At 46.8% G+C, this 24,331-nt stretch overlaps 1 protein-coding gene across 2 annotated transcripts; it reads left to right on the forward strand.

Annotated features, from left to right (window-relative positions):
* The first annotated feature begins 1,255 nt into the window (after positions 1-1,255).
* On the forward strand, positions 1,256-22,620 carry Rab5b (RAB5B, member RAS oncogene family). Of its 2 annotated transcripts, XM_038314819.2 has the most exons (7): positions 1,256-1,380; positions 7,881-8,031; positions 12,814-13,073; positions 16,106-16,257; positions 16,508-16,630; positions 17,767-17,860; positions 19,785-22,620. In XM_038314819.2, the coding sequence occupies exons 3-7, from the start codon at positions 12,911-12,913 to the stop codon at positions 19,898-19,900; spliced, it is 648 nt and encodes a 215-aa protein (XP_038170747.1). In that variant the 5' UTR covers positions 1,256-1,380; positions 7,881-8,031; positions 12,814-12,910; the 3' UTR covers positions 19,901-22,620. The 2 variants fall into 2 exon arrangements, with proteins under 2 accessions (XP_038170747.1, XP_038170746.1); XM_038314818.2 differs by lacking the exon at positions 7,881-8,031 and having other exon boundaries at positions 1,257-1,380.
* Positions 22,621-24,331: the final 1,711 nt, after the last annotated feature.

Genomic DNA, 24,331 nt, shown 5'->3' on the forward strand with positions numbered 1-24,331 from the left:
GGGCATGTGTAGGTATGTGGACTGGAGTGTCAAGTGCTTGCAGAGGCCAGGAGAGGACACTGGCTCTCCTAGAGCTAGTGACAGGCAGTTGTGAGCCTTGTGGAGTGAGTATTGGGAGCAGCCCTTGGTTTTCTGAAAGAGTGGTATTTGCTCTGAACTGCGGAGCCATCTCTGTAGCCTAGCCTGCCTGAGGCCTGAGTTTCAATCCTCCATACCCAAAAATATCCTCAGCAAAGTTGTCCAGCTATTTTATTCACGTTTACATACAATTCAGAAAATATTAATTCTATTAAAATTTAGGTTTAAAGTGTCTTCAGACTACCACTTTTTTTAAATCATGGTTTTAGACACCATAAAAAATAGGCAGTCCACCCAAAAAATCCTGTTCTTTAATGCTTCACTAAAACGAACTGAGGAGAGAAGTTTCCCTGGTTTCAGGCCTTGGGGAGGTAGGCTGGCTTTACTTTCTCAGTTTGACACAGAAGGCGGGACACTGGGATAAGCCCCGCCCAAGTCCAGGCCGAGGGAAGGAGAGGTTAATACCGGTCTCTTGTTTTTGTTTTTTAGACACAGTCTCACTATGTAGTTTTGAACTCACTGTGTAGACCAGGCTAGTCTGGAACTCATGGAGATTGCTAGGGTTAAAGGGATGGGCCACCAAGGCCAGTTTTTTGGTTTTTTTCGGTTTTTTTTGCCCTTTTTTTCTCCCTCCCTTTCTTAAACTGAGACCTTGTCTCAAAGAGCCCAGGCCAGCCTTAAACTCCCTAGGTGAGTGGGATGACCTAGAACTCCTCATCCTGCCTCCACCTCCCTATACTGGGATTAGACTGCGTGCGACACCACACCCGGCCCAAAGCCTTCCTAGGGCTTCTTTCGCTCTCGCTTTGCCTGTCACTCAAATTCGGGAATTCCCTACTACTGGTTGAGATTTCCTTTTGACCCGCCTCCTTCACTCACCTGATTAGATGTTTACGAGTCAAAAGGCGGGGGAGGGGTGTCACGGGTGTCGAGATTTTATTGGCTGAGAAAGGTGCCTGTCAGTGCTGCACCGCCCTCTTTCTCAGGATCCCTCTCTTTAATGGTTCCTCATCCCGTCCATCTTCAGGGCTTCTCGCTTAGCTATTGGCTTGCGGCCCCGCCAGTCAAGTCTCTCACTGTACTGGTTGGTGACACCCTCCAAAGCCCGCCTTTCTCCGGAAGATTGGCGGATGAGCGCGCATATAACCCACCTTCCACAGTAGGCGGGCGATGTTGTGATTGGTTGGAACCCTCGCCCGGCGAGGAGGAGGAGGAGGAGAAGGGGGCAGGAGGTTTGGTTGAGCAGCAGCTGTTTGTCTGTTCCACACAGGCTTGGGCCCGACGGGGGAGACGGAGCCCCAGGTACCGAGCTGATGGAGCCCACAAGGGCAGAGGCGGAGGTCCGGAGAGGAGCGCAGCCTGGCTGGCGGCAGAGGCGCCTCGGGCCTGGGCCAGGGCTAGCCAGCCCCCTGGAGAGGGCAGCAGGGGCCGCCCCGGCAGGGCTGGAGCCGAGCCTCCGCTCGGGGGGAGACGGGCGTGGGGACCGGAGCCTGGGAGGACCAGGGCTGGCCTTGGTCCTCTGAGCCCCGCGGTATGGAGGAAGGAACTGGGTCGGGGACCCGGCAGTCAGGGAGGGGGAGCCTATTTGGCAGGAGGTGTGGAGGGGTCAGTGCTACGCCCAGCCCCGAGGGTAGCTGAGGCTGGGTCCCCAGAGGCGGCCAGCGTCGGGGCTTCTTAGCTGAGCGAGAGGAGATCTTTTCAGGAAAAGTGGCTGTTGAAAAGGGAACTGAGCGGCTCTGGTGTTGTCGAGAGGGATCCGGTCACAGTGAAGGAAGATTGTCAGTAAATGAAGAATGCATTACTGAGCTAGAACGGCAAAGTAAGGAAGTAGAAGCAGGGCCTGGTATCAGTTATGGGAACTTCTGGAATGATGGTGAGGAGAGGCCCTGAATCTTGGAGTTCCTTATTCCTTACTCTTTTATGTTATTTTAGTGTTTAGATGTGATGATTTGAAGTTTGGGGGTACTTCAGGAGTAGGGATGAAAACAGGTAAAATCCTGTTCTCCTTGGCTCCTAGTAGCTCCAGGTTCCACCCCGCCCCCCAACTTTGGTTTGCCCTGGCCTCATAACTGGTCTTTACTGCACCTGCTGTCTTTTTGGTTTGTTAGGTTTGTTTTTCCTGTCGCATGTACTGTGAAAGAACTAAGAATCTGGGGGTGCTTTGCCCAGTCTTTCCCACTTCAGAATGTGGTCTGTGATGACTACTCTCAACTTTGACCTAGAATCGGGGACTCTGTCATCTGCGTGGAAAGGGGTTTAGGGATCCCCAGCCACTGGAAAAATGGACCATGTTTGTTGAAACTTCTTTGAAGTTTCTGTGAAATGCTTGGGCATTTTCTAGACAGTTAATGGAGGTCTCCAGGCCTGGAACTGTGAGGTGATATCCCTAAGGGGATTTGGGGAAGAGTTGAGAAGCTCCCTCCCAGAAAGTTGGCATCAGAGCTTTTCCTTTGTCCACCTCTTCAGGAAGCACTGTTGTGTAATTAACTAGTTAGGTCCAACCCTGAGGTAGTTAAGAAAGGATTATAGAGAATGAAGATGACTTTAAAATTGGTTGTGTGTGTGTGTGTGTGTGTGTGTGTGTAGAGAGAGAGAAAGAGAGAAGGAGGGAGGGGTCTAACAACCTGTCAGTTTTCCATATATCATCGGACCCTATTGGTTTCTCCTTAGGGTCCTACCTCCTCTTTCTTTCCTATACTAAAGCTATTTATCACTTCACATCTTTTTATTTTTATGTGTGTATGTGTGTGCATTCACACACATATATACACATACATATATGTGCAAATACACACATATATACACCTGCATATATATGCATATATATACATATGTGTGTATATATATATATACGTATATATGTATATATACGTATATATATAGGGAGAGAGATTTAATTTTATGTGTATGTATTTGTACCGGAGTGTGGATGAGCACCACATGCGTGCAGGAGCCCTCAGAGGTCAGGAAAGGTATTGGATCCCCTGTGAGTGCTGGGAACTGAGGTTGCAGGTCCTCTGCAAGAGTAGCCAGTGCTCTTAACCACTGAGCCGTCTCTAGCTTGTATCACTACATTTCTTAATTACCAAAGTAATATATACATATTTCAAAATGTTTAAGCTGTACAGAAATATGTAAAATCTGAATCTTCGCACACATAGCTTATTTCATTGAGGGCAGTTAGAGATATTAAATAAGACTGCTCTTCCTATTGAGCGATGTACCACCAAAAACAGGATTCTTCATGTTCTCCCTAATTTCTTTTCTCCCTAAACTCCCCTCTTGGATGATAACTCTTTTTTTTTTTTTTTTTTTTTGGTTTTTCGAGACAGGGTTTCCCTGTAGCTTCTAGAGCCTGTCCTGGAACTAGCTCTTGTAGACCAGGCTGGCCTCGAACTCAGAGATCCGCCTGCCTCTGCCTCCCGAGTGCTGGGATTAAAGGTGTGCGCCACCACCGCCCAGCCTTGGATGATAACTCTTATTTATAGTGTTTCTTCTGCAGCTCATCTTGTCTTCTATCAAATTCAGAACAAGCATAGAGTTGTCCTCTGAGTTATCATTTGCCTTCTTCAGTGCATGCACAGTTGTGCACTGGGTGGCCTGAAAACTGCCCAGATACATGAGCAACACTTCTTTATGGGCAGGAAAGCAACAGTCGTGGAAAGCGTTTTGTCGGGGAAGGTTATTAGCATCTCTGCTAGTGTGAGAACCGAACCCCTCACGTGGTCACAGCACTGGGCTGTCTTTCCCTTGTCCCAGAGGGATGGTGAGGATTTTGGTTAAGGGTCCAAACAGTATGTGTGGAGACAAGGGCTTTTTCTTGTTGCCCTTGAAATCATGTCCTGTATCTTCTCTTACTTTGCTTTAGCACAGAGATTATTCCTTTGTGGTTTCCTTGTCTGTGTGTGTGTTGATAGAAATTTGCTTACTTCCGGATCCTAAGGCATTTCGGGTGGGAAGGGGTCAGTGGTGTGGATGCCTCACTTGTGAAGCCAAATGTAACTGCAATGTGGAGCAGTGAACAGTAGGAAGTGCGGTGGCCGTCTGGGAGGGAGGGTGCTCTGAAGCCACACATGATATCCTACCTCCCCAGAATATCGCAGGAAAGATTCAGCCATTCACTGAACGGTAACTGAAGTGAAAAAGGAGTCTCCCAGACAGGAAAGGTTGATTTCTGGACTAGAATATAGTTTTTGTTTAAGGGTTGTGGGTACATGGCTGTATGGTGGTATGACTTTTGTTCCTAAATTTGTTTCTCAGGGCCACGGATAAACACAGATATACTGACCCAAAACTTAAAAAAAAAAAAAAAAAAAAAAACAACTGAGAGAGGTTTGTTTTTAAGCACTAGGAGCTGCTTCAGTGTTATAGAGACACACTGGGTGTGATTATGCCTGTGAGACAGGAAAAGCAGTTAGCCCGTGAGAATTACAACAGTACACCTTGCAGGTGGGGTTCCTCTGTCCTGAGCAGAGCACTGTTTGTGAAGCCTGCCCGCAGTCCCTGAGCTGACCTGCAGTCTCTCCGGTGGCACTGAAGGTTGGGAAGGATCACTTTGCCCTTGATTTCAGGAGTACTTATGAACAACTACTACTGCTCTGAAGATTTATGAGCCTACCTGGTGCCTCTGAAGGACAAAACAGCTTATATCCCGTATAATTGGAGTTATAGTTGTAATAACCCACGTTCTGCAAGAGGCAGTGGTACTACTAATGCTTAGCCATCTCTCCAGCCCCTCAGTCTTGGTCTAAATTTAAATTAGCCTTTCTTCTTTCTTTTTTTTTTGGTTTTTTTAAGACAGGGTTTCTCTGTGTAACAGAGAAACAGCCCTAGCTCCCCTGGAACTCACTTTGTGGACCATGCTGGCCTCAAATTCACAGAGATCCACCGCCTTTGCCTTCGGAGTGCCGGGATTAAAGGTGTGCACCACCACTGCCCAGCTCTTAGCTTTTCCTTGGGACTCTAGAGCAATGATGAATTTTGCTGTAGTCAGAAGATAATTACACAGTGTCACCGGTGATGTTTATACTCAACCCTGTAAGTTAGGTGTTTGCTAGGCAGACAAATTAAGGAATGGCATTCCAATCTTTCCCGGGTCAATAATAGGGAGTTAGTACTACCATGCTGATAAGCGATAAGCATGCTTTTTGCCTTTTGGAGAAGTACAAGGGGGAGGCTGGAGGAGGTAGAACTCTTGAACAGTGACTCACTGGATAATGTTGACCCAACAGAATTAAAGAGCTCAGCTAAATAGTGCAAATCTCAGCTCGAGATTTTGGTGATTTGGGTCTGAACCAAGTTGGAAGAGAAATGAGGGTATCTGTTGGCTTCTGTTCCATCTTCCTTTAGAAAAGCTCACACTGACCCCAGAGATCAGCAGCTCCTACAGATTGCCACAGTTTCCCCTTTGCCAGCTATCCAGGCAGGGCTTGGTCAAGACCTGGTAACACAGGAGTAGTTCTCGTCCTGCGGGAACAGTGTGAGGCCAGATCCTAGGGAAAGCTGCTTTCCTTACTTGTTTTGCGTTCCAAAGCCAGTACTTCCTGAAGCTGAATCGAGGCAGAGGCTCTATCCAGTGTACACTAAAGTTAAGAATTTCCTGACTCTTTGAGAAGTACAGTGGAGGCATTGGGGAAATAGCTCGGTGGGAAGCGTGCTTTTGAAGACTTGATTTTGATCCCTGACACCCATGTAAAAACAGAAACAAAACTGGTGTATACAGTGTATACAACTGTATAGTTGTAATCCCAGTACTAGAGAGGTATAGAGATAGGCAGGTTCCTGAGGCTCACTGGCTGTCCATCCAGCATAGCCTAATTGGTAAGCCAGGGAGAAACCCTGTTTCAAAAAGCCAAATGGACAGTGCTGGAGAGACATCTCAGATTGTCCTCTTGTCGCCATATGCATGCATGTGTACAGGTACAGTAGAGGCTGGCGTGGAGGTGACTTTAATCCCAGCGCTTGGGAGGCAGAGACAAGCAAGTCTAAGTTTGAAGCCAGCTGGTTCTACAAAGTGATTTCCATGTCAGCCAAAGCCAAAGAGAAACCCTGTCTTCAACAACAACAGAAAGTTCAGTAGAGCTGGGTAGGTGATTTGCATCCATAATCCCAGCATCTGGGCAGCTGAGACCGGAGTATCACAAGTATAAGACTGTCTTGTCTTCAAAAATGTTTAAAACAAAATACGTGGAGGTGGCACATGTCTGTGTCCCGGCACACGGAAGGCAGAGGCCCATGGCATGTCTGTGTCCCGGCACACGGAAGGCAGAGGCCCATGGCATGTCTGTGTCCCGGCACACGGAAGGCAGAGGCCCATGGCATGTCTGTGTCCCGGCACACGGAAGGCAGAGGCCCATGGATGTTTTGCTGGTGTTCTTCCAGACAGGGTTTTTCTGGAGCCCTAGCTGTCCTACTCTGTAGACGGACTGACTTCAAACTCAGAGGTGAGTTCTGCCTGCCTCTGCCTCCTGAGTGCTGGAGTTAAAGGCGTGTGCCACCGCTGCTGGGCTTTGAATTGAAGAACAGCTTAGGATACAGAGCCACAGGCAAACATTATCTCAGAAAAAAAGAAAAAGTGAGAGAAAAAAAGGAAGGAAAAAGTACAGTGGTATAAAGGGAACAAAAATACTGTTTAGTTGCTATACTTATTTAGAGTTTAGAGACGGTCTCTCTCTCCCTCTTTGATTTTTTTTACATATTTATTTATTATGTATACAATATTCTCTCTGTGTGTCTGCCTGTAGGCCAGAAAAGGGCATCAGATCTCATTTCAGATGGTTGTGAGCCACCATGTGGTTGCTGGGAATTGAACTCAGGACCTTTGGAAAAGCAGTCAGTGCTCTTAACTGCTGAGCCATCTCTCCAGCTCTGGTTTTGTTTTTCAAGACAGGAGTTCTCTATAGCTTTGGAGCCTGTCCTAGAACTAACTCTTGTAAGACCAGGTTGGCCTCGAACTCACAGAGATCTGCCTGCTGTCATTAAAGGCATGTGCCACCACTGCCTGTCTTGAGATGGTTTCTCTTTATAACAGCTCTGGCTGCCCTGGAACTCAGTTTGTAGATCAGGCTGACCACAAACTCACAGAGTTCTGTCTGCTTCTGCTTCCTGCTCCCAGCCTGGCTGGCTATACTTAATACCTGATAAATTGACTAATTTTATGAGCCTCAGTTTACTTACTTGAAAAGTGGAGATGGACTATCTGGTGTATGGATTGGCTCTGACCTGCGTGACTGACCTTACAGGGCTGGTATTTTGGACTGAGCAGAGTATGGCAGCCATGTACCAGGAACTCTTGTTTCCTGGTGGATGATAGACCTCTAGAAGTTTTACACAAACTTAGTGTAATTACACTAAGTTGAAGCAAGTCAGAGGGGGCCTGAGGAGTGCAGTCTTGCTCTAGGGACAGCCAGGCTAAGAAACCTTTCCTGTTGTGCACACTTTGCAGTGGCTGACCTGTGGAGCGACCTCAGTCCTCCCCAGTTTAGGGACGTTTCATAGGCTGTTCCTGTGAAGCTGTTCTTTCTTTTTGATCTTCCCATGTAACTGACTGGGCTAGGACTCAGTAGACCGGGTTGACCATCAATTTTTATTTTTTCAGATAAGGTCTCACTATGTAGCCTTGGCTAGCCTAGAACTTACAGAGATCCACCTGTCTCTGACTCACCGGTGGTAGAATTAAAGATGGGTGCCACCAACACCCTGCCTGACTTTAAATTTCTGACGGTGGTCCTCTTGCCTCTGCCTCCGGAGTGTTGGGATTATAGATAGGCACCATTACACTCACCTTTTTTGTTTTGTTTTAGACAGACTTCACTCACGTGTAGCCCAAATGGCCTTGAAGTCTCCACAGCCTGCCTGTCTAACAGCACCGAGTGCTGGGGTTATCTGCTTGACCCAGGAGGCCCTGCTCAGCAGCACTGAAAGTGAAAGGGAGGACTGGCCCAAGGCTTGAAGGTGATAAAGATAGCACCTGCTGCTGTGCTCTGCTTTACTTTTGGCCTGTGAGACCTTGAAAGCTCATTTGGAGGTCCTAGCTGGCAGCCTCTCACACCTTGACTGAACAGCCCTCTCCAGGACTTGTTCTTTAAGAGGGACTCCTCAGCTTTAACTGTGAAGGAGGAGGATGGAGGTTGGTGACAGCCAAAGCACTCACTTTTTTTCTTTGCCTTTAAGTGGATCATTTTCCCATTGTCAGCTCTAGAAAAAAACAAAAAACTGGGAATGGTGGTGCAGGCCTATAATCTCAGCGTGAGGCAGGGCAGCTTGGGCTACATAAGATCCCCACTCAAAATAAATAGGAGGGAAGCTAGCTCAGCAGTTCCTAGCAGAGGACCCAGGTTCAGTTCCAAGCTCACAGCTCTATAATTCCAGTTCTGAGGCACTAGGAATACATACGATATACATACATGCAGGCAAAACACTGAAACACACACACACAAGAAAGCCAGGTGTGGAGGTGCATGTGGTGCATCACTGGAGTGCAGGGGAGGGGCTCACACCTGTGGTGCACACCTCTAACTCCATTGCTGGAGTGCAGGGGAGGGGCTCACACCTGTGGTGCACACCTCTAACTCCATTGCTGGAGTGCAGGGGAGGGACTCACACCTGTGGTGCACACCTTTAACTCCATTGCTGGAGTGCAGGGAAGGGGCTCACACCTGTGGGATGGGGCACAAAGATACTGGGATCTGAGTTTGAGGCTAGCGTGGTGTACAAAGCAAGTTTCAGCCCATCTGAGGTTATAATGAGACCTTTTTAAAAAAACAAAAATTAGCAGAATAAGCAATCAGTTGAATTGATGATGGGGCCTGGTGCCCCATCTAGAGTCCTTGTACTTGAGAAAATAGAGGATTATGAGTTCCAGCCTGGGCTACATTAGGCCCTTACTTTAAAAAATAAACAACTAAAGAAGGAAAAGGAAATAATTGAATTTTTAAAAATAAATATTTTTTAGTTTATATATATATATATTTATATTTGTGTGTGTGTGTGTGTGTGTGTTGTGTGTTTAGTTCGATGCAGGTTCCTGTGGAGTAGAGGATAGGGGCATTGGATCACCCGAAATTGGAGTTACAGGTAGTTATCAATCACCCAACATGGGTACTAAGAACTGAACTTGAATCCTCTTGAAGATCAGCTGAGCCACTTCTATTGTTGTTATTCGTTGTTTTGTTTTGTTTCTGACTTTTTGAGACAGGGTTTCTCTGTGTAGCTTTGGAACCTGTCCTGGCACTTACTCTGTAGACCAGGCTGGCCTCGAACTCACAGAAATCTACCTGCTTCTGCCTTCTAAGTGCTGGAATTAAAGGCATGCACCACTCTGCCTAGCTGTTGTAGTTTTTTTAATTAAAAAATTTTAACCTTTATTTTTGGCTATATTTCTTGGGTATTCTGTTTGCATGTCTTTGTACCCGTGTGTACAGTGCCCTCAGAGGCAGGAGGGTGTTGGTTTCCCTAGGATTGGAGTTACAGAGCCACAGTGTAGATGCTGGGAATCAAACCTGGGTCCTCTGGAAGAGCAACCAATGTTAGCTGCTTAGCCATCTCCCCATTACACAGGGTCTCATTATGTAGTCTAGGTGAGCTTCATCTCATTCTCTTGCCTCAGACTCCCAAATCCTAGGATTATAGGCTTGTGTGACCATGCTGAACTTGAATCCTACATATCCATTTCAGTTCTATACCTCTGATCTTTGAGTCTGGTTATTGCATTTAAAAATGGTGTTTTATAGTCATGATGAGATTAATGATGGTTTGTAGTTTGGGTTGCCCTCAGTCACAGTGAAGAGCAGCAGCGAGCAGACGGCCGAGGTCACCTGGTGAAGTGATGCCATAGTTACTCATCCCCCGTGCTCCAGCTGTTCCCCAGGGCCAGAGTGATGCGTCTGTCTGTGGCTATGAGAATTCACCTGAGCCGGGCGGTGGTGGCGCACGCCTTTAATCCCAGCACTCGGGAGGCAGAGGCAGGCGGAGCTCTGTGAGTTCGAGGCTAGCGTGGTCTACAAGAGCTAGTTCCAGGCCAGGCTCTAAAAAAAAAAAAAAGCTGCAGAGAAACCCTGTCTCGAAAAACAAAAAAAAAAAAAAAAAAAAAAAAAAGGTAACATTGAGGCTTAATGTTCTTCCCCTTGGATCATGATCATATACTTTTAAATAGATGAAGTATGAGGAAATAACTGAGAACTTTTTCCTGGTGTGTGTGTGTGTGTTTGTGCCGGGGGATATGTCACCTAGACATTGCCGTGGGGATATATCTCTATTGGTGTACAGCCCCCAGTTTGGGAAAGACTGCACAGTTGTTTAAGAAGCAAATTAATTCTGATTTGCAGTAATCATTTTCAGATTTCTTGGGACAATTAATTGTGTGTGCTGTGTGTGTTTATGTGTGTACATGTGTATAGGTGTACACACATACACATGTGAAAGCCAGACTAATTTGGAACTTGCTGTGTAGACTAGGCTGGCCTCAGACTCAAAGAGCTACCTGCCTCTGCTCCCAAATGTGCAACACTGCATCCATCCAGAGTGTAAGTCTCTAGAAGAGTGGGGGATAAGGAGGGTACCAAGAGGCTTAGCAGGTAAAGACACTTGTTCAAAGCCGGGCAGCCTGAGTTCAGTCCCTGAACCCATGTGGTAGAAGGAGAGAAATAACTCATGCAAATTGTCTCCTGACCGCCACACAGCACATACACAAAATAAGTGATTTAAAAGCTTTTTTTGGCGTTTCGAGACAGGGTTTCTGTGTGTAACAGCTCTGGCTGTACTGGAACTCTTATTTGTAGATCAGACTGGCCTCAAACTCACAGATCCTCCTGCCTCTGTCTCCCGGGCACTGGGATTAAAGGTGTGTCACCATGCCTTTCGATTTAAAAAACATTTAATAATACTGTGTATCAGGATTAGTAATTGTCATTCCCATAGATTACTCTCTCAACCCTCTGCATAATTTCATTTTTACCTTTTCCCCTTGATTTGTATGTATCTCTTTCATAACTTGGGTGCTTTGCAGGAATATAATAATAATTAGTATATGTGTAAATATTAAATCTATAAGCATATAATCAAGTTACTAAAAAAACAATCAAGGTATGGTGGTCCACACCTGAAATCCCGTAGATGGAGGCCAGCCTAGTCTACATAATAAGCACCACACTAACTATATAGTGAGATCCTATCTAAGAAAACTAAAGTGGGTATATACCCCAATAGTGAAATACTTGTCCAGCTTGTGAAAATCCCCAGAACCAGATGGGGGTGGCGCACGCCTTTAATCCTAGCACTTGGGGAGGCAGAGGCAAGCGTATCTCTGTGAGTTCAAGGCTAGCCTGGTCTACAGAGCGAGTTCCAGGTCAGCTTCGGGCTGTTGCACAGAGAAACCCTGTCTTGGAATGGAGGGACCCATGGCATATTGGGTGTCTTGTGTACCTGTGGTTGGGCAAGCAAAAACCCATGGCATACTGCGTGTCTGGTGTGCCTGTGGTCGAACAGGCGAAAACCCATGGCATACTGCGTGACTGGTGTACTTGTGGTCTAGCAGGCAAAGACCCATGGCATACTGCGTGTCTGGTGTGTCTGTGGTTGGGCAGGCAGAGACCCATGGCATACTGCGTGTCTGGTGTGTCTGTGGTTGGACAGGCGAAAACCCGTGGCATACTGGATGTCTGGTGTACTTGTGGTTGGACAGACAGAGACCCATGGCATACTGCGTGTCTGGTGTGTCTGTGGTTGGACAGGCAGAGACCCGTGGCATACTGCGTGTCTGGTGTGTCTGTGGTTGGACAGGCCAACTAAAGCTTGATAGATTTACTGTGACTCAGAAAAGTATCTGTGATGACATGGTTAGGGAATTAACAACTCTTCGTGGCCATTCCAGCCCCCCTGCCAGTCACACTCGGGTAGAGCAATCTTGATGGCAGATGCAGTTCTTTCTATGATGATAGTGGGGTGTAGGTCTGGCCTGGCCTCAGTAATGCTGATTCTCCTGCCTCAGCACCCTGAATGCCTGGATTCCAGATCTCCGTCTCCCACACCTACCACTGAATGTCAGCTGTGGAGGACCTTATCAGAAGTGCAACCAGAGCTAAGCTGTAGGACAAGGAAACGAAGAGCTTCTGTTCCTGTTCTGAAAAGTGACTTCACACACCTGCGATCACAACACTCAGAGGCAGAGGCAGGGAGATCACAGTAATATCAGGGCTAGCCTGGTCTACATAGTGAGTTCCAGGCCAGCCAAGGCTATGCAGTGGATCCTATAGCAGAAAACCAAAGTAAGCTGGACATGGGGAGCATGTGGGCCTGCAATTCTTGCACTTAAGGGAGGTAAAGGCAGAAGGATTACAAAGTCGCCCTGAGCTCTCTAGATTCTGTCAGAGAAACCCTGTTGGAGTATGGTGGCTCCCGCCTCTATCCCCAGTGCTTGGGAGGCAGAGGCAGGAAAACTGTCATCAGTTCAGACCCACCTGGGCTATAGGCCAAAGTTTTTAGACCATTTCATAAAGCAAAACAAAAAAGCTGGGCAGTACTGGTGCACACATTTAATCCCAGCACTCAGGAGGCAGAGGCAGGTGGATCTCTGAGTTCGAGGCCAGCCTGGTCTACAAGAGTGAATTCTAGGACAGCTAGGGCTACACACAGAAACCCTGTCACGACAAAAACAAAAACAAACAATGCTAAGGGGAGAAGAAGTGACTGCAGTTTAAATGATCCTGTGTCTAATTTTATTTACTTTTTTCCTTACAGGACTTTTGAAGCCTGAAGTCCCTCCCCTTCCCCTCCCCCCTTTGCCGCTCTGTGGCATCCCCCTCCCTCTACCCTTTCCTACGTGGACAACCTGGATATGACTAGCAGAAGTACAGCCAGGCCCAATGGGCAACCCCAGGCCAGCAAAATATGCCAGTTCAAATTGGTCCTGCTGGGAGAATCTGCAGTGGGGAAATCTAGCCTGGTGTTACGTTTTGTCAAAGGGCAGTTCCATGAGTACCAGGAAAGTACCATTGGAGGTGAGTGTCTAACGAAGGTTCAGTACTTAGTGCGGCTTGAAAGGACCGTCTAGGACTTGATTGTGGAATTGGCTCTCAGAACCATTTGGGAATCTCAGAAATGAAAACCCTGTAGAAAGATCAGGTATTCAAGATGATCCTTAGCAGTCTAGAGTTTGAAGCCACCTGGCTTACATGAGGCCCTGTGACAATTAAAAAAAAAAAATTAGGCCAAGCATGGTGGCAAATGCCTTTAATCCCAGCACTGAGGAGGCAGAAGTAAGCAGATCTCTGTGTGTTTGAGACCAATTTGGACTACATAGTGAGTTCCATGATAGTCAGAGCTATGTAAAGAGACCCTGTCTCAAAATAAATAAATAAATTGCAAATAAAAGCTGGGCCTGGTAGCTAATGCCTCTAAACATAGTTCTCAAGAAACCCAAGCCAGGAAGGTTGCTGCCAGACGATAAAGGCCCGTGATATTACTGCCTTCTCACCCTTTCTCTTGTTCTCCTTTATTTATTTATTTATTTGGTTGGTTGGTTGGTTGGTTGGTTTTTCCAGATTTCTAGGCAAGGTTTCCCTGTGTCGTCCTATCCTGTAACTCTCTTTGTAGACCAGGCTGGCCTTGAACTCACAGAGATCCACCTTCTGCCTCCCAAATGCTAGGATTAAAGGTGTGCACCACCACTGCCCAGCTCTTCCCTATCATCTTAATGTCAGTGAAGTTCCATTGAGTGAAGTCCACGAGATAGAAATAGAGCAGGCTGACATGGGAACACTTTGGAAGCTAAGGTGGGGGGCTGCTTCAAGTTCCAGATTAGCCTGAGACTACCTAACAAGACCCTATGTCAAAAAAACACCCAGGGACTTGAGAGGTGACTGAGCAGTTAAAAGCACAAACTTTTCTTGGCCGGGGGTGGGAGCGGGGGACACTTGATGGGCAGAGACACACTGGGAACAGACCAGGTTTGGTTCTGAACAAGCCTTCTCAGGTGGCTCAAAACCACCTGTCACTCCAGTTCTCCTCAGACACTAGCACTGTCCGTACAATACATGTCATTTATAAAAATAGGTATTTTAGAAACATATACGCAGTTTGAAATAAAACCCTTATTTGGTTTGTTTTTTTTTTTTTTTCGAGGCAAGGTTTCTCTGTGTAACTTTGGAGCCTGTCCTGGAACTAGCTCTTGTAGCCCAGCCTGGTCACGAACAGAGATCCACCTGCCTCTGCCTCCCAAGTACTGGGATTAAAGACCACTGCCTTCTTAAAATAAAACCTTTAAAAGCAAAATACTTAGGCCTGTTGACATAAGCCTGTAATCTTAGCTCCCTGGTAGGCTAAAGTAGGAGGATCCAAGTTCAACACTTGTAATAGAGTGAGTTCCAGATCAATCTGCATTACAAACAAGACCCTGACTGCAGAGAAGGAGGACTAAGATTACAGCAGGCACAGCCTCGGTACCATCACATCAAAATTGATTTTTCTGTTTTGGAACAGTAATTCGTGATCAAATACGTAATCAGATGAATCTTTTGATAAACCCAACATGATCTTAAACACCACCACTCTTACTTAATAACCTTGCAAAATCTGTATTAAAACTCCTTCTAAAAAATATTCTTGGGAAGCCGGAGATGGCTCAGTGGTTAGGTGAGGACCTGAATCCCCAGTGTCCACATCATATGGGCAGCTCGCACCCACCTGTAATCCCAGCCCGGCATCTCCCACGCTTCTGATTCATGTAGGTTGTGCATTCAAATGCACACACCTGTCATAGACACACAAATAAGTGGTAAACTATTTTACAAAGAAAAATTTCCAGCCGGGCAATGGTGGCGCATGCCTTTAATCCCAGCACTTGGGAGGCAGAGGCAGGCAGATCTTTGTGAGTTTGAGGACAGCCTGGTCTACAAGAGCTAGTTCTAGGAGAGGCTCCAAAGCTATAGAGAAACTCTGTCTCAAAAAAGAAAAAAGAAAGATTGCCATTTTTACTGGGGGTGAATGGGAGGGGAGAATATGGGCCAATGATGGTTTAGAGGCTAAAGGTACTTAGTGTGCTAACCTGAGGACAGCTCAGCTCTGGTTTATTACAGGGTTTCTTTATATAGCCCTAACTGTCCTGGAATTTGCACTGTCAACCAGACTGTCCTCGAACTCAGAGATCTGTCTGCCTCTGCCTCCTGAGTGCTGGACCACCCACCGACTAGCACTTCATTATTTCTTAGCCCCTTAAAGTTAGAACAGCTGGGCGCCGGTGGTGCACACCTTAATCCCAGCACTCAGAAAGGAGAGGCAGGCAGATCTCTGAGTTTGAGACCAGCCTGGTCTACAGAGTGAGTTCCAAGACTGCCAGAGCTACAGAAAAACCCTGTCTCAAAAAAACAAAAATAAACAACAAAAGAAGGGTAGAATATGGATGACTAATCAAGTGCCAAATGTATTTTCTATCCCTCACAGCTTGTGATATTCTCCATTTCTTAGCTAGAAAACTTTGTTTAGGATTTATTTTTATGTGTATGAGTGTTTCACCTGTGTACCACGTGCATGCAGTGTCTGTGGAGACAGAAGAGAATCAGATCCCTTGGACTAGAGTCAGAGACAGTTGTGAGCCATGTGGTTGCTGGGATTGAACCTCAGGTCCTCTGGAAGAATATCAGCGTTCTCTACTGCTAAACCCTTTTGTGTTTGTATTTAATCCCAGCATTCAGGAAGCAGGAGCAGGCAAATCTCTCTTACTTCAAGGCCAGCCTTAATCAGTTCCAAGAGCCAGCACTACACTACACTGAGACCCTTACTTAAATGAATAAACAAACACAAGGTCTCACTTGGCCCAGACTGACCTCAAACTTGCTAAATAGCCCAGTATAACCTTGAACTTCTGACACTCCTGCCTTTTCCCACAAATGTTGAGAGTCCATCTTAGTCCTGTTCCAATATATATACACACACACAGAGAACACCAGGCCTGTAATTGACGAACCTGGGTGGGAACTATAGGATCTTCCCATCCATCCTCCCACTGACAGCTGCTTTATTTTCTTCTTCACAGCGGCCTTCCTTACCCAGTCTGTGTGTCTAGATGACACAACAGTCAAGTTTGAGATCTGGGACACGGCTGGGCAGGAGCGATACCACAGCCTAGCCCCCATGTACTACAGGGGTGCCCAGGCTGCAATTGTGGTTTATGATATTACTAATCAGGTAAGTGGACTGAGAAGCTTGTTTATTGAGAAGACTTACTTACAGAAACTAAATTAGGTGGGGGAGAAGAAATAGGTTCTTGAAATAGCAAAATAAAAGTACTGAGTATACTTCTGAGCACTCAACCAGAGCAGTGAGTAGTGGGGGGGGGGGTGAAGGACACCTGGGGAGAGTGTGAGACTGAGTTTTGAAGGTGATAATTGTGGATTAGCACTCATTCCAGCCCATTCTCTCTTTCATGTTTTCCTAGGAAACTTTTGCCCGGGCAAAGACATGGGTAAAGGAACTACAGCGGCAAGCCAGCCCTAGCATTGTTATTGCCTTGGCAGGGAACAAAGCTGACCTTGCCAACAAGCGCATGGTGGAGTATGAAGTAAGATGGTCCACAGAGCCCCTCCCTAACACACTCCATACTCTTGAAAAGTCACGTGAGGCACTCATTGTTCCGCTTCCTAGTTGTGCACCACATTAAATACAGCAACACTGTGTCCATAACGGCAGCCAGAAGATTTTAGAAGAGTTAGAAGATTGCAGATCAGAGGGGTAAGGAAATTCCACTTGTAGTGTACCAGGGTAAAAACAGGAAGAAGGGAGCAGTTAAATTTGCGGTAAGGAGGTATAACCCACAGATTCCTATCAGTTCACCCTTCTCCATAACGAGAACTCCTTACACTGGGGAGGTGGTTCCAGGATAGTGCTGCTTGTGTGGCCCAGCTGAGGACTTGGGGATCCCAGAACCCATATGGAAAAGGCTTGGTAAAGGAGCACATGCCTGCAGCCTCAGTGCTGGGGGGTGGAGAGTGGAGTAGCGCAGGGCTGCTGACAGCTACTCGAGCCAAAACAGTCAGTTTCTACTTCAGTGAGAGATGCTGTCTTAAACACTAGTAAAGTGCTGGGTGGTGGTGGCTCACACCTTTAATCCCAGCTCTGGGGAGGCAGAAGCCAGCCTGGTCTACAGAGTGAGTTCCAGGACAGCCAAGGCTGTTACACAGAGAAACCCTGTCCCAAAAACTAAAAACAATATAATAAGGTGGGGACTGGTAAGAGGTCTATCAGGTAAAGTTGCAAGCCTGGAGACCTCAATTCGATCCCTGGAATCCGCATGAAGGTGGGAGGAGAGAAGCAACTCCATCATTGACTCTGACCTCTACTAGTACCCCGTGGCATTCAGGCCTGTGTGTGCAAACACACACACACATGTACACACACATGTACTACATACAGAGAAACGGTGAACTGAAAAAATAAATAAGATGAAAAGCAGTTGAGGAACATGTCCAGAGTCAGCCTCTGACCTATACATGTGGACACATCTGAACGTTATCCACACACAGGTTCCTGACATCTTTTGTTGAACTTATGGGGTTTATGTTGAGGGAAGTCATTATGATATTATGGGTCTGGGGCCAACTGGTAGAAAAGGGCATTAAGTGGAGAAATGTAAAGTATTCCCTCACTCCAGAGTGCTGCATGAGGATGAGAAAGCAATACTATTTTCGTCCCTTTTAGGAGGCTCAGGCATATGCAGATGACAACAGCTTATTATTTATGGAGACTTCAGCTAAGACTGCTATGAACGTGAATGATCTCTTCCTGGCAATAGGTAAGGGCAGAGTGACCCGAGGTCTTCCGTCTCTCCTTGTCTAATATGTAAAGCTGTCCTTAACCAGACCAAGGCTAGGAGGTTGTATAGATCACTGTAGGTGCGGGGCTGGTGATTAGCACGGTGGTAGGGTCCTTCATAGGAGGTTGTATGGATCTCTCAGTGTAGGTGCGAGGCTGGAGATGAGCATGGTGGTGTGTACCTGAGTTCAAGGCCAGCCTGGCCTGTGTAATTAATCCCAGGACAGCCAGAGAGACCCTGTCTCAGAAAACAAAAAGAAAGAAAAAAATCCAGGCAGTGGCAGTACATGCCTATCCCAGCACTCAGGAAGCAAAGGCAGGCAGATCTCTATGAGTTTAAAGCCAGCCTGGTCTACAGAGCAAATTCTAAGAAAGCCAGAGCTACACAGAAAAATCCTGACTCAAAATAAAAGAGGGGGAAAAGGTAAATCAAAACCCTTCAAGCTGTTAATCCCAGCACTCGGGAGGCAGAGGCAGGCGGATCTCTGTGAGTTCGAGACCAGCCTGGTCTACAAGAGCTAGCTCCAGGACAGGCTCCAAAGCCACAGAGAAACCCTGTCTCAAAAAAAAAAAAAAAAAAAAAAAAAAAAAAAACCCTTCAAGCTGGCATGGTACTGCGTGTATGCAGTCTCATTTGGGGCAGTGGGCTGGAGCAGAAAGATTGCAGCTTAAGCTGTTTGTGAAGACTGGGTGAAGCACACCCATAATCACAATTCTTGGAAATGGAGACAAGGGAACAAGGGCATTCTTGGATGTTTAGCGAGTTTGAAGCCAACCTGGCTACATGAGACCTTGCTTAAAAAACAGAAAGTGGGCCGGGCGGTGGTGGCGCATGCCTTTAATCCCAGCACTCGGGAGGCAGAGGCAGACGGATCTCTGTGAGTTCGAGGCCAGCCTGGTCTACAAGAGCTAGCTCCAGGACAGGCTTTAAAGCTGCAGAGAAACTCTGTCTCGAAAAACCCAAAAAAAAAAAAAAAAAAACCCAAAAAACAGAAAGTGGGTCAGAGAGATGGCTCAGTGGTTAAGAATACATTCTCTGTTTTTTATTGTTTTTTGTTTATTTGTTTGCTTGTTGTCCTGGAACTTGCTGTGTAGACCAGGCTGGCCTCAAACTCAGCGTGTATGCTGCAGGCCAGAAGAGGGCACCAGATCTCATTCTAGATGGCTGTGAGCCAGCATGTGGTTGCTGGGAATTGAACTCAGGACCTCTGGAAGAGCAGCCAGTGCTCTTAACCTCTGAGCCATCTCTCCAGCCTCTGCTCTTGTACTCTTAATGATGTGGGTTTGCAATCACCAAAACCACCTGTAACTCAAACAGCTCTGGCTTCTGAGGGCACCTGCTCATACATACATACATAGAGTTTAAAACAGAATAAAAAGAAACCAAAGCCAGCGGTGACGGCTCACACCTTTAATCCCAGCCCTTGGTTGGCAGAGGCAGGTGGATCTCTGAGTCTACAAGAGCTAGTTCCAGGGCAGGCTCCAAAGCTACAGGGAAACCTTGTCTTGGGGGTGGGGGGGAAGAGAAGGAAACCAAAAATTAAAAGGGGTGTGGTTTTGTACACCTGTAATCCTGCCATCTGGGAGGCTAAAACGGGAAGAAGAGTTTGAAGCTAGTCTGGACTACAGAGTGAGAGAAGCCAAGGTCAGAGACAGCAGTGGGTTCGTACCCCAGCACCATCAAGCAAGAAAATCTCCAGCTGTAGAAACAGCTTCATTTCCTCTAGTAACTTCCATCCTCTGGCAGCCTTAGCTCCCTGTGTTAGTGAAGTCTGCAAGTACTTGCACCCTTTTCGGGTGATTATTTAATCTTACTTAGCCCCTACTCAGTAGTCTTTTTGTTTGGGCCGGGAAGTAGCTGAGAGTAAAATCTACCATGCTTTGTTCCATTCTCTTATTTTTAGCCAAGAAGTTGCCAAAGAGTGAACCCCAGAATCTGGGAGGTGCAGCAGGCCGGAGTCGAGGCGTGGATCTCCATGAGCAGTCCCAGCAGAACAAGAGCCAGTGTTGTAGCAACTGAGGGTGGCTAGCAGCAAACACGTGTGGAGTTAGCACGAGAGCTAAGACATAACCTCCATCCCCACCCCTCAGCACACAGCCCCACGGTAACAGCACACTGAGCCCTGGCTCCCAAGGGCTGCACCTGACAGCTCTGTCATGGCACTTTTTAATGCTTCAGCAACCAACACCTGGCAGCTGTTGCCACCACTATGCCCTACTCTGGGGTTTGGGGGTCAAATCTCCCCAGGACCTTCCTTCCAAAACAAACTTTCTTCACTTTGTATTCTAGGTGCAAGACAGTGGCCTCCTCATTGTTACTCCCCCACTGTGTTCTTCCTGTGTTTCAGGGAAGACTTCTGTCTCCTGCCTCTCCCCTCCCCCACCTCTCATCACTCCCTGTCCTTGATCCTGTTTCCTCCTCTTCCCAAGATGATGAAAGGTAAACCAGGGACTGAGAAGGGAGACAATGTAATTTTAGTTACATTAAGGGCCCTGCAGGGACGGTAAGGCTCAGAGCAGGAAGGAGTAAGGAAATACTTGTTTTATTTATCTGGTAGGAGTTTCTTGTCTGTGAGACACTGCAGCACCCATCAGTTGGACTGGTGGAGGGTGTTCCTAGGTAGGAGTGAGATAGGGAGGGAAGCCTGCAGGCACCGCATGGGAGTTGTATTAGCTGATTGGATAAAGGTTGAGGTGCAGTGTCATCTGTGGCTCTGGAACTCATCCCAAAGCTGTTTTCCCTCACCCAGCCTCTTAGGTAGTTCTCCCCACCCACTCACCCCACTCCAGTGTGGGGATTGGACCTCAGAGTGCTCCAAAGAATCTTCACTGGTTGCCTGCACCTTAGCTCTGCTGTGATTAATTGGAGGAGGTACCAGTTGCTGGTACCCATCCTCTGGTTTATACATAGGCATCTCCCCTACCCTGGCCTGGCCTTGAGATGGCCTTTGCCCCAGACGCCATGCCCCTGCAGTTTGCACTTTAATTGACGGTAGTTCAGTCAGCATACATGTTTTATGGGGGTTTACTTATCCTTCAACCTTTTTAATTAAATGGAATGTACAATGTATGAGGTTTGGGGGGCACTATAGAAAACAGTAACAGTAGCAGCTACTCGAGCCCAGTCTCCACTGCTAGCCTCCTCTGACAGATTCATGCCTTTGTTCTTGGGTATAGGTCTGTCTGAGCAACTGTGGAGTGGCCTGAGACAGCATGGGCCATGGTAGTGGAGTGAAGGAGGGTCAGGCAAAGGGAGTGTCTATCTTCCCAGGGTTCACATTCACCTTGCTATATCTCACCGTGTCTTTTCTACTTCCCTGTAAATACTTAGTCTTTATTCCCACTGTACAGGCCGTTCTGTCCCCTGTTGCCCCTTTTTTCTTAGTATCTTGAGTTTAGTTCCTCCTTCACCCACCCCCACTCTTACTTAATCCATGCACCACTAGAGGCTCCTGCCGCAGAGGCCACTTGTCCTATGACAGGCGCAGCTAGAACTGAAGGTGCCTCACAGCTGCCTTGTGTCATCAGAGGGCGTGGTCCTTCCGAAGTCTCTGGCCTCTACATCCTTCCTTAGGTATTTTAGGGTGTCTGTGGGAAGCCATCAAGGCAAGAGGGAACTCAGTTGTTTTGTGTGTTAGCCAGGATTTTTGGGAAATTTGCAGAAGGAAAGACCACAGTAACCTAGAGTTAGAGCCTTTCTGTCCCTTTGGCTGACAGACTACCTTTTGTTCCTTAGAGCTGAGGAATCCATGAAGCCAAGATTCTCAAGGACCCTGCTCAGGGTCTTCCACTTAGGCTTCAATTCTCTTCCTTTTCCAAGGGCAGCCTTAGTTCTCACAGCCCTGAAACACACACATAAGTCTCCAACTTTTCCTAGAACCTGTGAGTCCTCCAAAGCACCAGGTGCATCTGGAGACTCTGGGGTGGCTAAATCTTCTCTGCAGTCTCCACAGGACAAGAGTGAAGGTGTTTTATTGCCTAGGGGCTGGGAGAACAATTCCCTGAGCTTTTCTCCTCCCTCCCTCCATCCCTCCATCCCTCCCTTCCTCTTTTAGGAACAGTATTGGCCTTAGCTCCAGGGCCTGGCTGCTGCCTCCCCTCTATCTACTCCTACCAGCTCTTCTGCCTTCATTTGAGCTCTGTTGGGCTTGAGGGTTCTTGTTCTCTGCCCACCCTCCTGTTATCTTTTTTTCTTTTGATCAATTTTTGGGGGGAGGAGTCATCTTTTTTTTTTTTTTTTTTGCCTTTATTTTTTTCCTAAGAAAGCGTTTGCCTTTCTTTCCCTCTCCTTCTAACATAACAATCGTGGTAACAGAATGCAACTGCTGATTTATCGATGTATTTAATGTAAGGAAAAAAGGAAAAAAAGAAAGTGCACCGGACTCTTGCTTTGTTTTTACCATCTGTCTGCCTGAAACAAAATCGGGAAGGAAGCCGGGCGGTGGTGGGCACGCGCAGGCGGATCTCTGTGAGTTCGAGGATAACCTGGTCTGCAGAGCGAGTTCCAGGACAGCCAGGGCTACACAGAGATACCCTATCTTGCAAACAAACAAACAAAAACTGGGAAGAGAGAACCCAGCGAGATACTATGGCACCTCTGACATACCTTCCTCCCCATCTTATTAATGGCACCTCATTATTTTCTCTAACCTTTTCTTGGACACTTGAAGAACCAATTTGGAAAATAACCTGTTTTGTGAACTGTTCCCGCTCAAAGACATGATAACTTATCACACATGACTTCTATCGTTTCTGTGTGCACTGGTGTGGTCTTAGGATCTCTCGGAGTTTCTTGAGACTGGAAAGAGGAATGGCATAGCTGATCTGTTGGAAATGCTATGCAATATTTTTTGCATTTTCCTAGGACTCGTTTACATATTAGTTTCTGAATTGGAGCTGTAATCTAAGCATGAAGAATAAAGATAGAGGGGAGATGGCTCAGCAGTGTAAAGCACTTGCTGCTCTCGCAGAGGACCTGGTTCAATAGCCAGCACACACAGGGTGGCTCACAGCCATCCTCAACTCCAGTTCCAGGGGATCTGATGTCTTCTGGCCTACACATGGTACACATATGTAAGACAGCTGTGTATGGTGACCTGTACCTGCTGTAAGAGTGAGTTTGAGGGGATCCTCAGTATTAGTTTAGCAAGACCGTATCTCCAAAAAGGAAGAAAAATAAATGACTGATTTAACTCAGCTTCAGTCCCAACACCCCCCAAAAAAATATCTTGCCTGGATCTGTTTCTTATTTCTGCTTGAAGTCCTCCCATTCGTCACAGTCTAAAGGAAGCTGAAACACAGCAAGCAAGTAAAACAGGAGAATGGGTAGAGTTACAAGAATCTCAAGTTAGAATGTTCAGAGGACTGGGGTCAGGCAGCCCTTTCTTTCCAAGCCGTCCCTCCTAATTCACCAGTCTCCACCTGTGAGATGAGCCAGGTGTGGCACGCACCTATCATCAGTTGGGGCTAGAGGATCCTCAGGCACGTACCGAGTACCGAGTCTGAGACAGCTGAGCTACAGGAGATACTAGCTTGATCAAATGAAACTGGGTGGCGTTTGCAGATGGGGGAAGAAGCCGTACCAAGGTCTTGGTTGGTCCAGGATGGCCTTAGCCTCCCTAAGCTTACAACACCAGCTGAAACTTGAGCAGCCATTAGGATGACCTTCACAAAGGCTGGAACCTTTCCATTCCAGAAACTTCAGAGCCAATACCACCTTTTCACCACCCATCATGTCCCCTCTTGAGCACACTCCCTGCTCGGCGTCCCTGATTCCACGCAAAAATCCTGTTTGGAAAAGTAAAGGAAAAAAAATCTTCCGGAATGTTTTGCTTTTAATTAATAAGTCTGTAGCTCAACCTCTGATCTCTAGAGGGCAGTCTAAGAATGTTTGTACCCGGCTCACGGGCTAAGCGTCAAGTTTTCAGTCTCTAGTAACTGGTTAAGAGTAAAGGAATTTATTCTATTAGTGTCCTTTACTTTGATATACAAGACCATAATGTTCATGCTTTCGTTAAACTTTTTTAACGAAAAAAGCCATTTTTCTTGTTAAAGTGCGTATTTGTTTTTTGTTTGGTTTTGGTTTTTCAAGATTGGGTTTCTCTGTGTAACAGCCTTGACTGTCCGGGAACTCAATCTGTAGACCAGGCTGGCCTCAAATTCACAGAGATCCGCTTGCCTCTGCCTCCTAAGTGCTGGGATTAAAGGCGTGTGCCACCACACCTGCGCCACCTCAATACACACTGAAAATTTTAAAAGATGTTTTTAAGGATTGGGATTGGTGGTGCACACTTTTAAGCCCAACACGCAAGAATTCTGGGCCAGCCTGGTCTACAAAATCAGTTCCAGGCTAGCCAAGACTACACAGAAAGACCTTGTCTCAAAATAAGTAAAAGACGGATTTTCAGTGCTGTTGGTTTCGCACTTCAGAAATTCACTATGGGAGCCTTCC

Source organism: Arvicola amphibius, chromosome 17 (genome assembly GCF_903992535.2).
Source record: "Arvicola amphibius chromosome 17, mArvAmp1.2, whole genome shotgun sequence".
Lineage (NCBI taxonomy): Eukaryota > Metazoa > Chordata > Mammalia > Rodentia > Cricetidae > Arvicola > Arvicola amphibius.

What these genes read in the sequence shown, in the direction of transcription:
- Rab5b (XM_038314819.2), top strand. Translation starts at nt 12,911, where the DNA reads ATGACTAGCAGAAGTACAGCCAGGCCCAATGGGCAACCCCAGGCCAGC. An exon ending in AGCGCATGGTGGAGTATGAA is followed by an intron (nt 16,631 to 17,766) that starts GTAAGATGGTCC and finishes CGTCCCTTTTAG; the next exon opens with GAGGCTCAGGCATATGCAGA. An exon ending in TGATCTCTTCCTGGCAATAG is followed by an intron (nt 17,861 to 19,784) that starts GTAAGGGCAGAG and finishes TCTTATTTTTAG; the next exon opens with CCAAGAAGTTGCCAAAGAGT.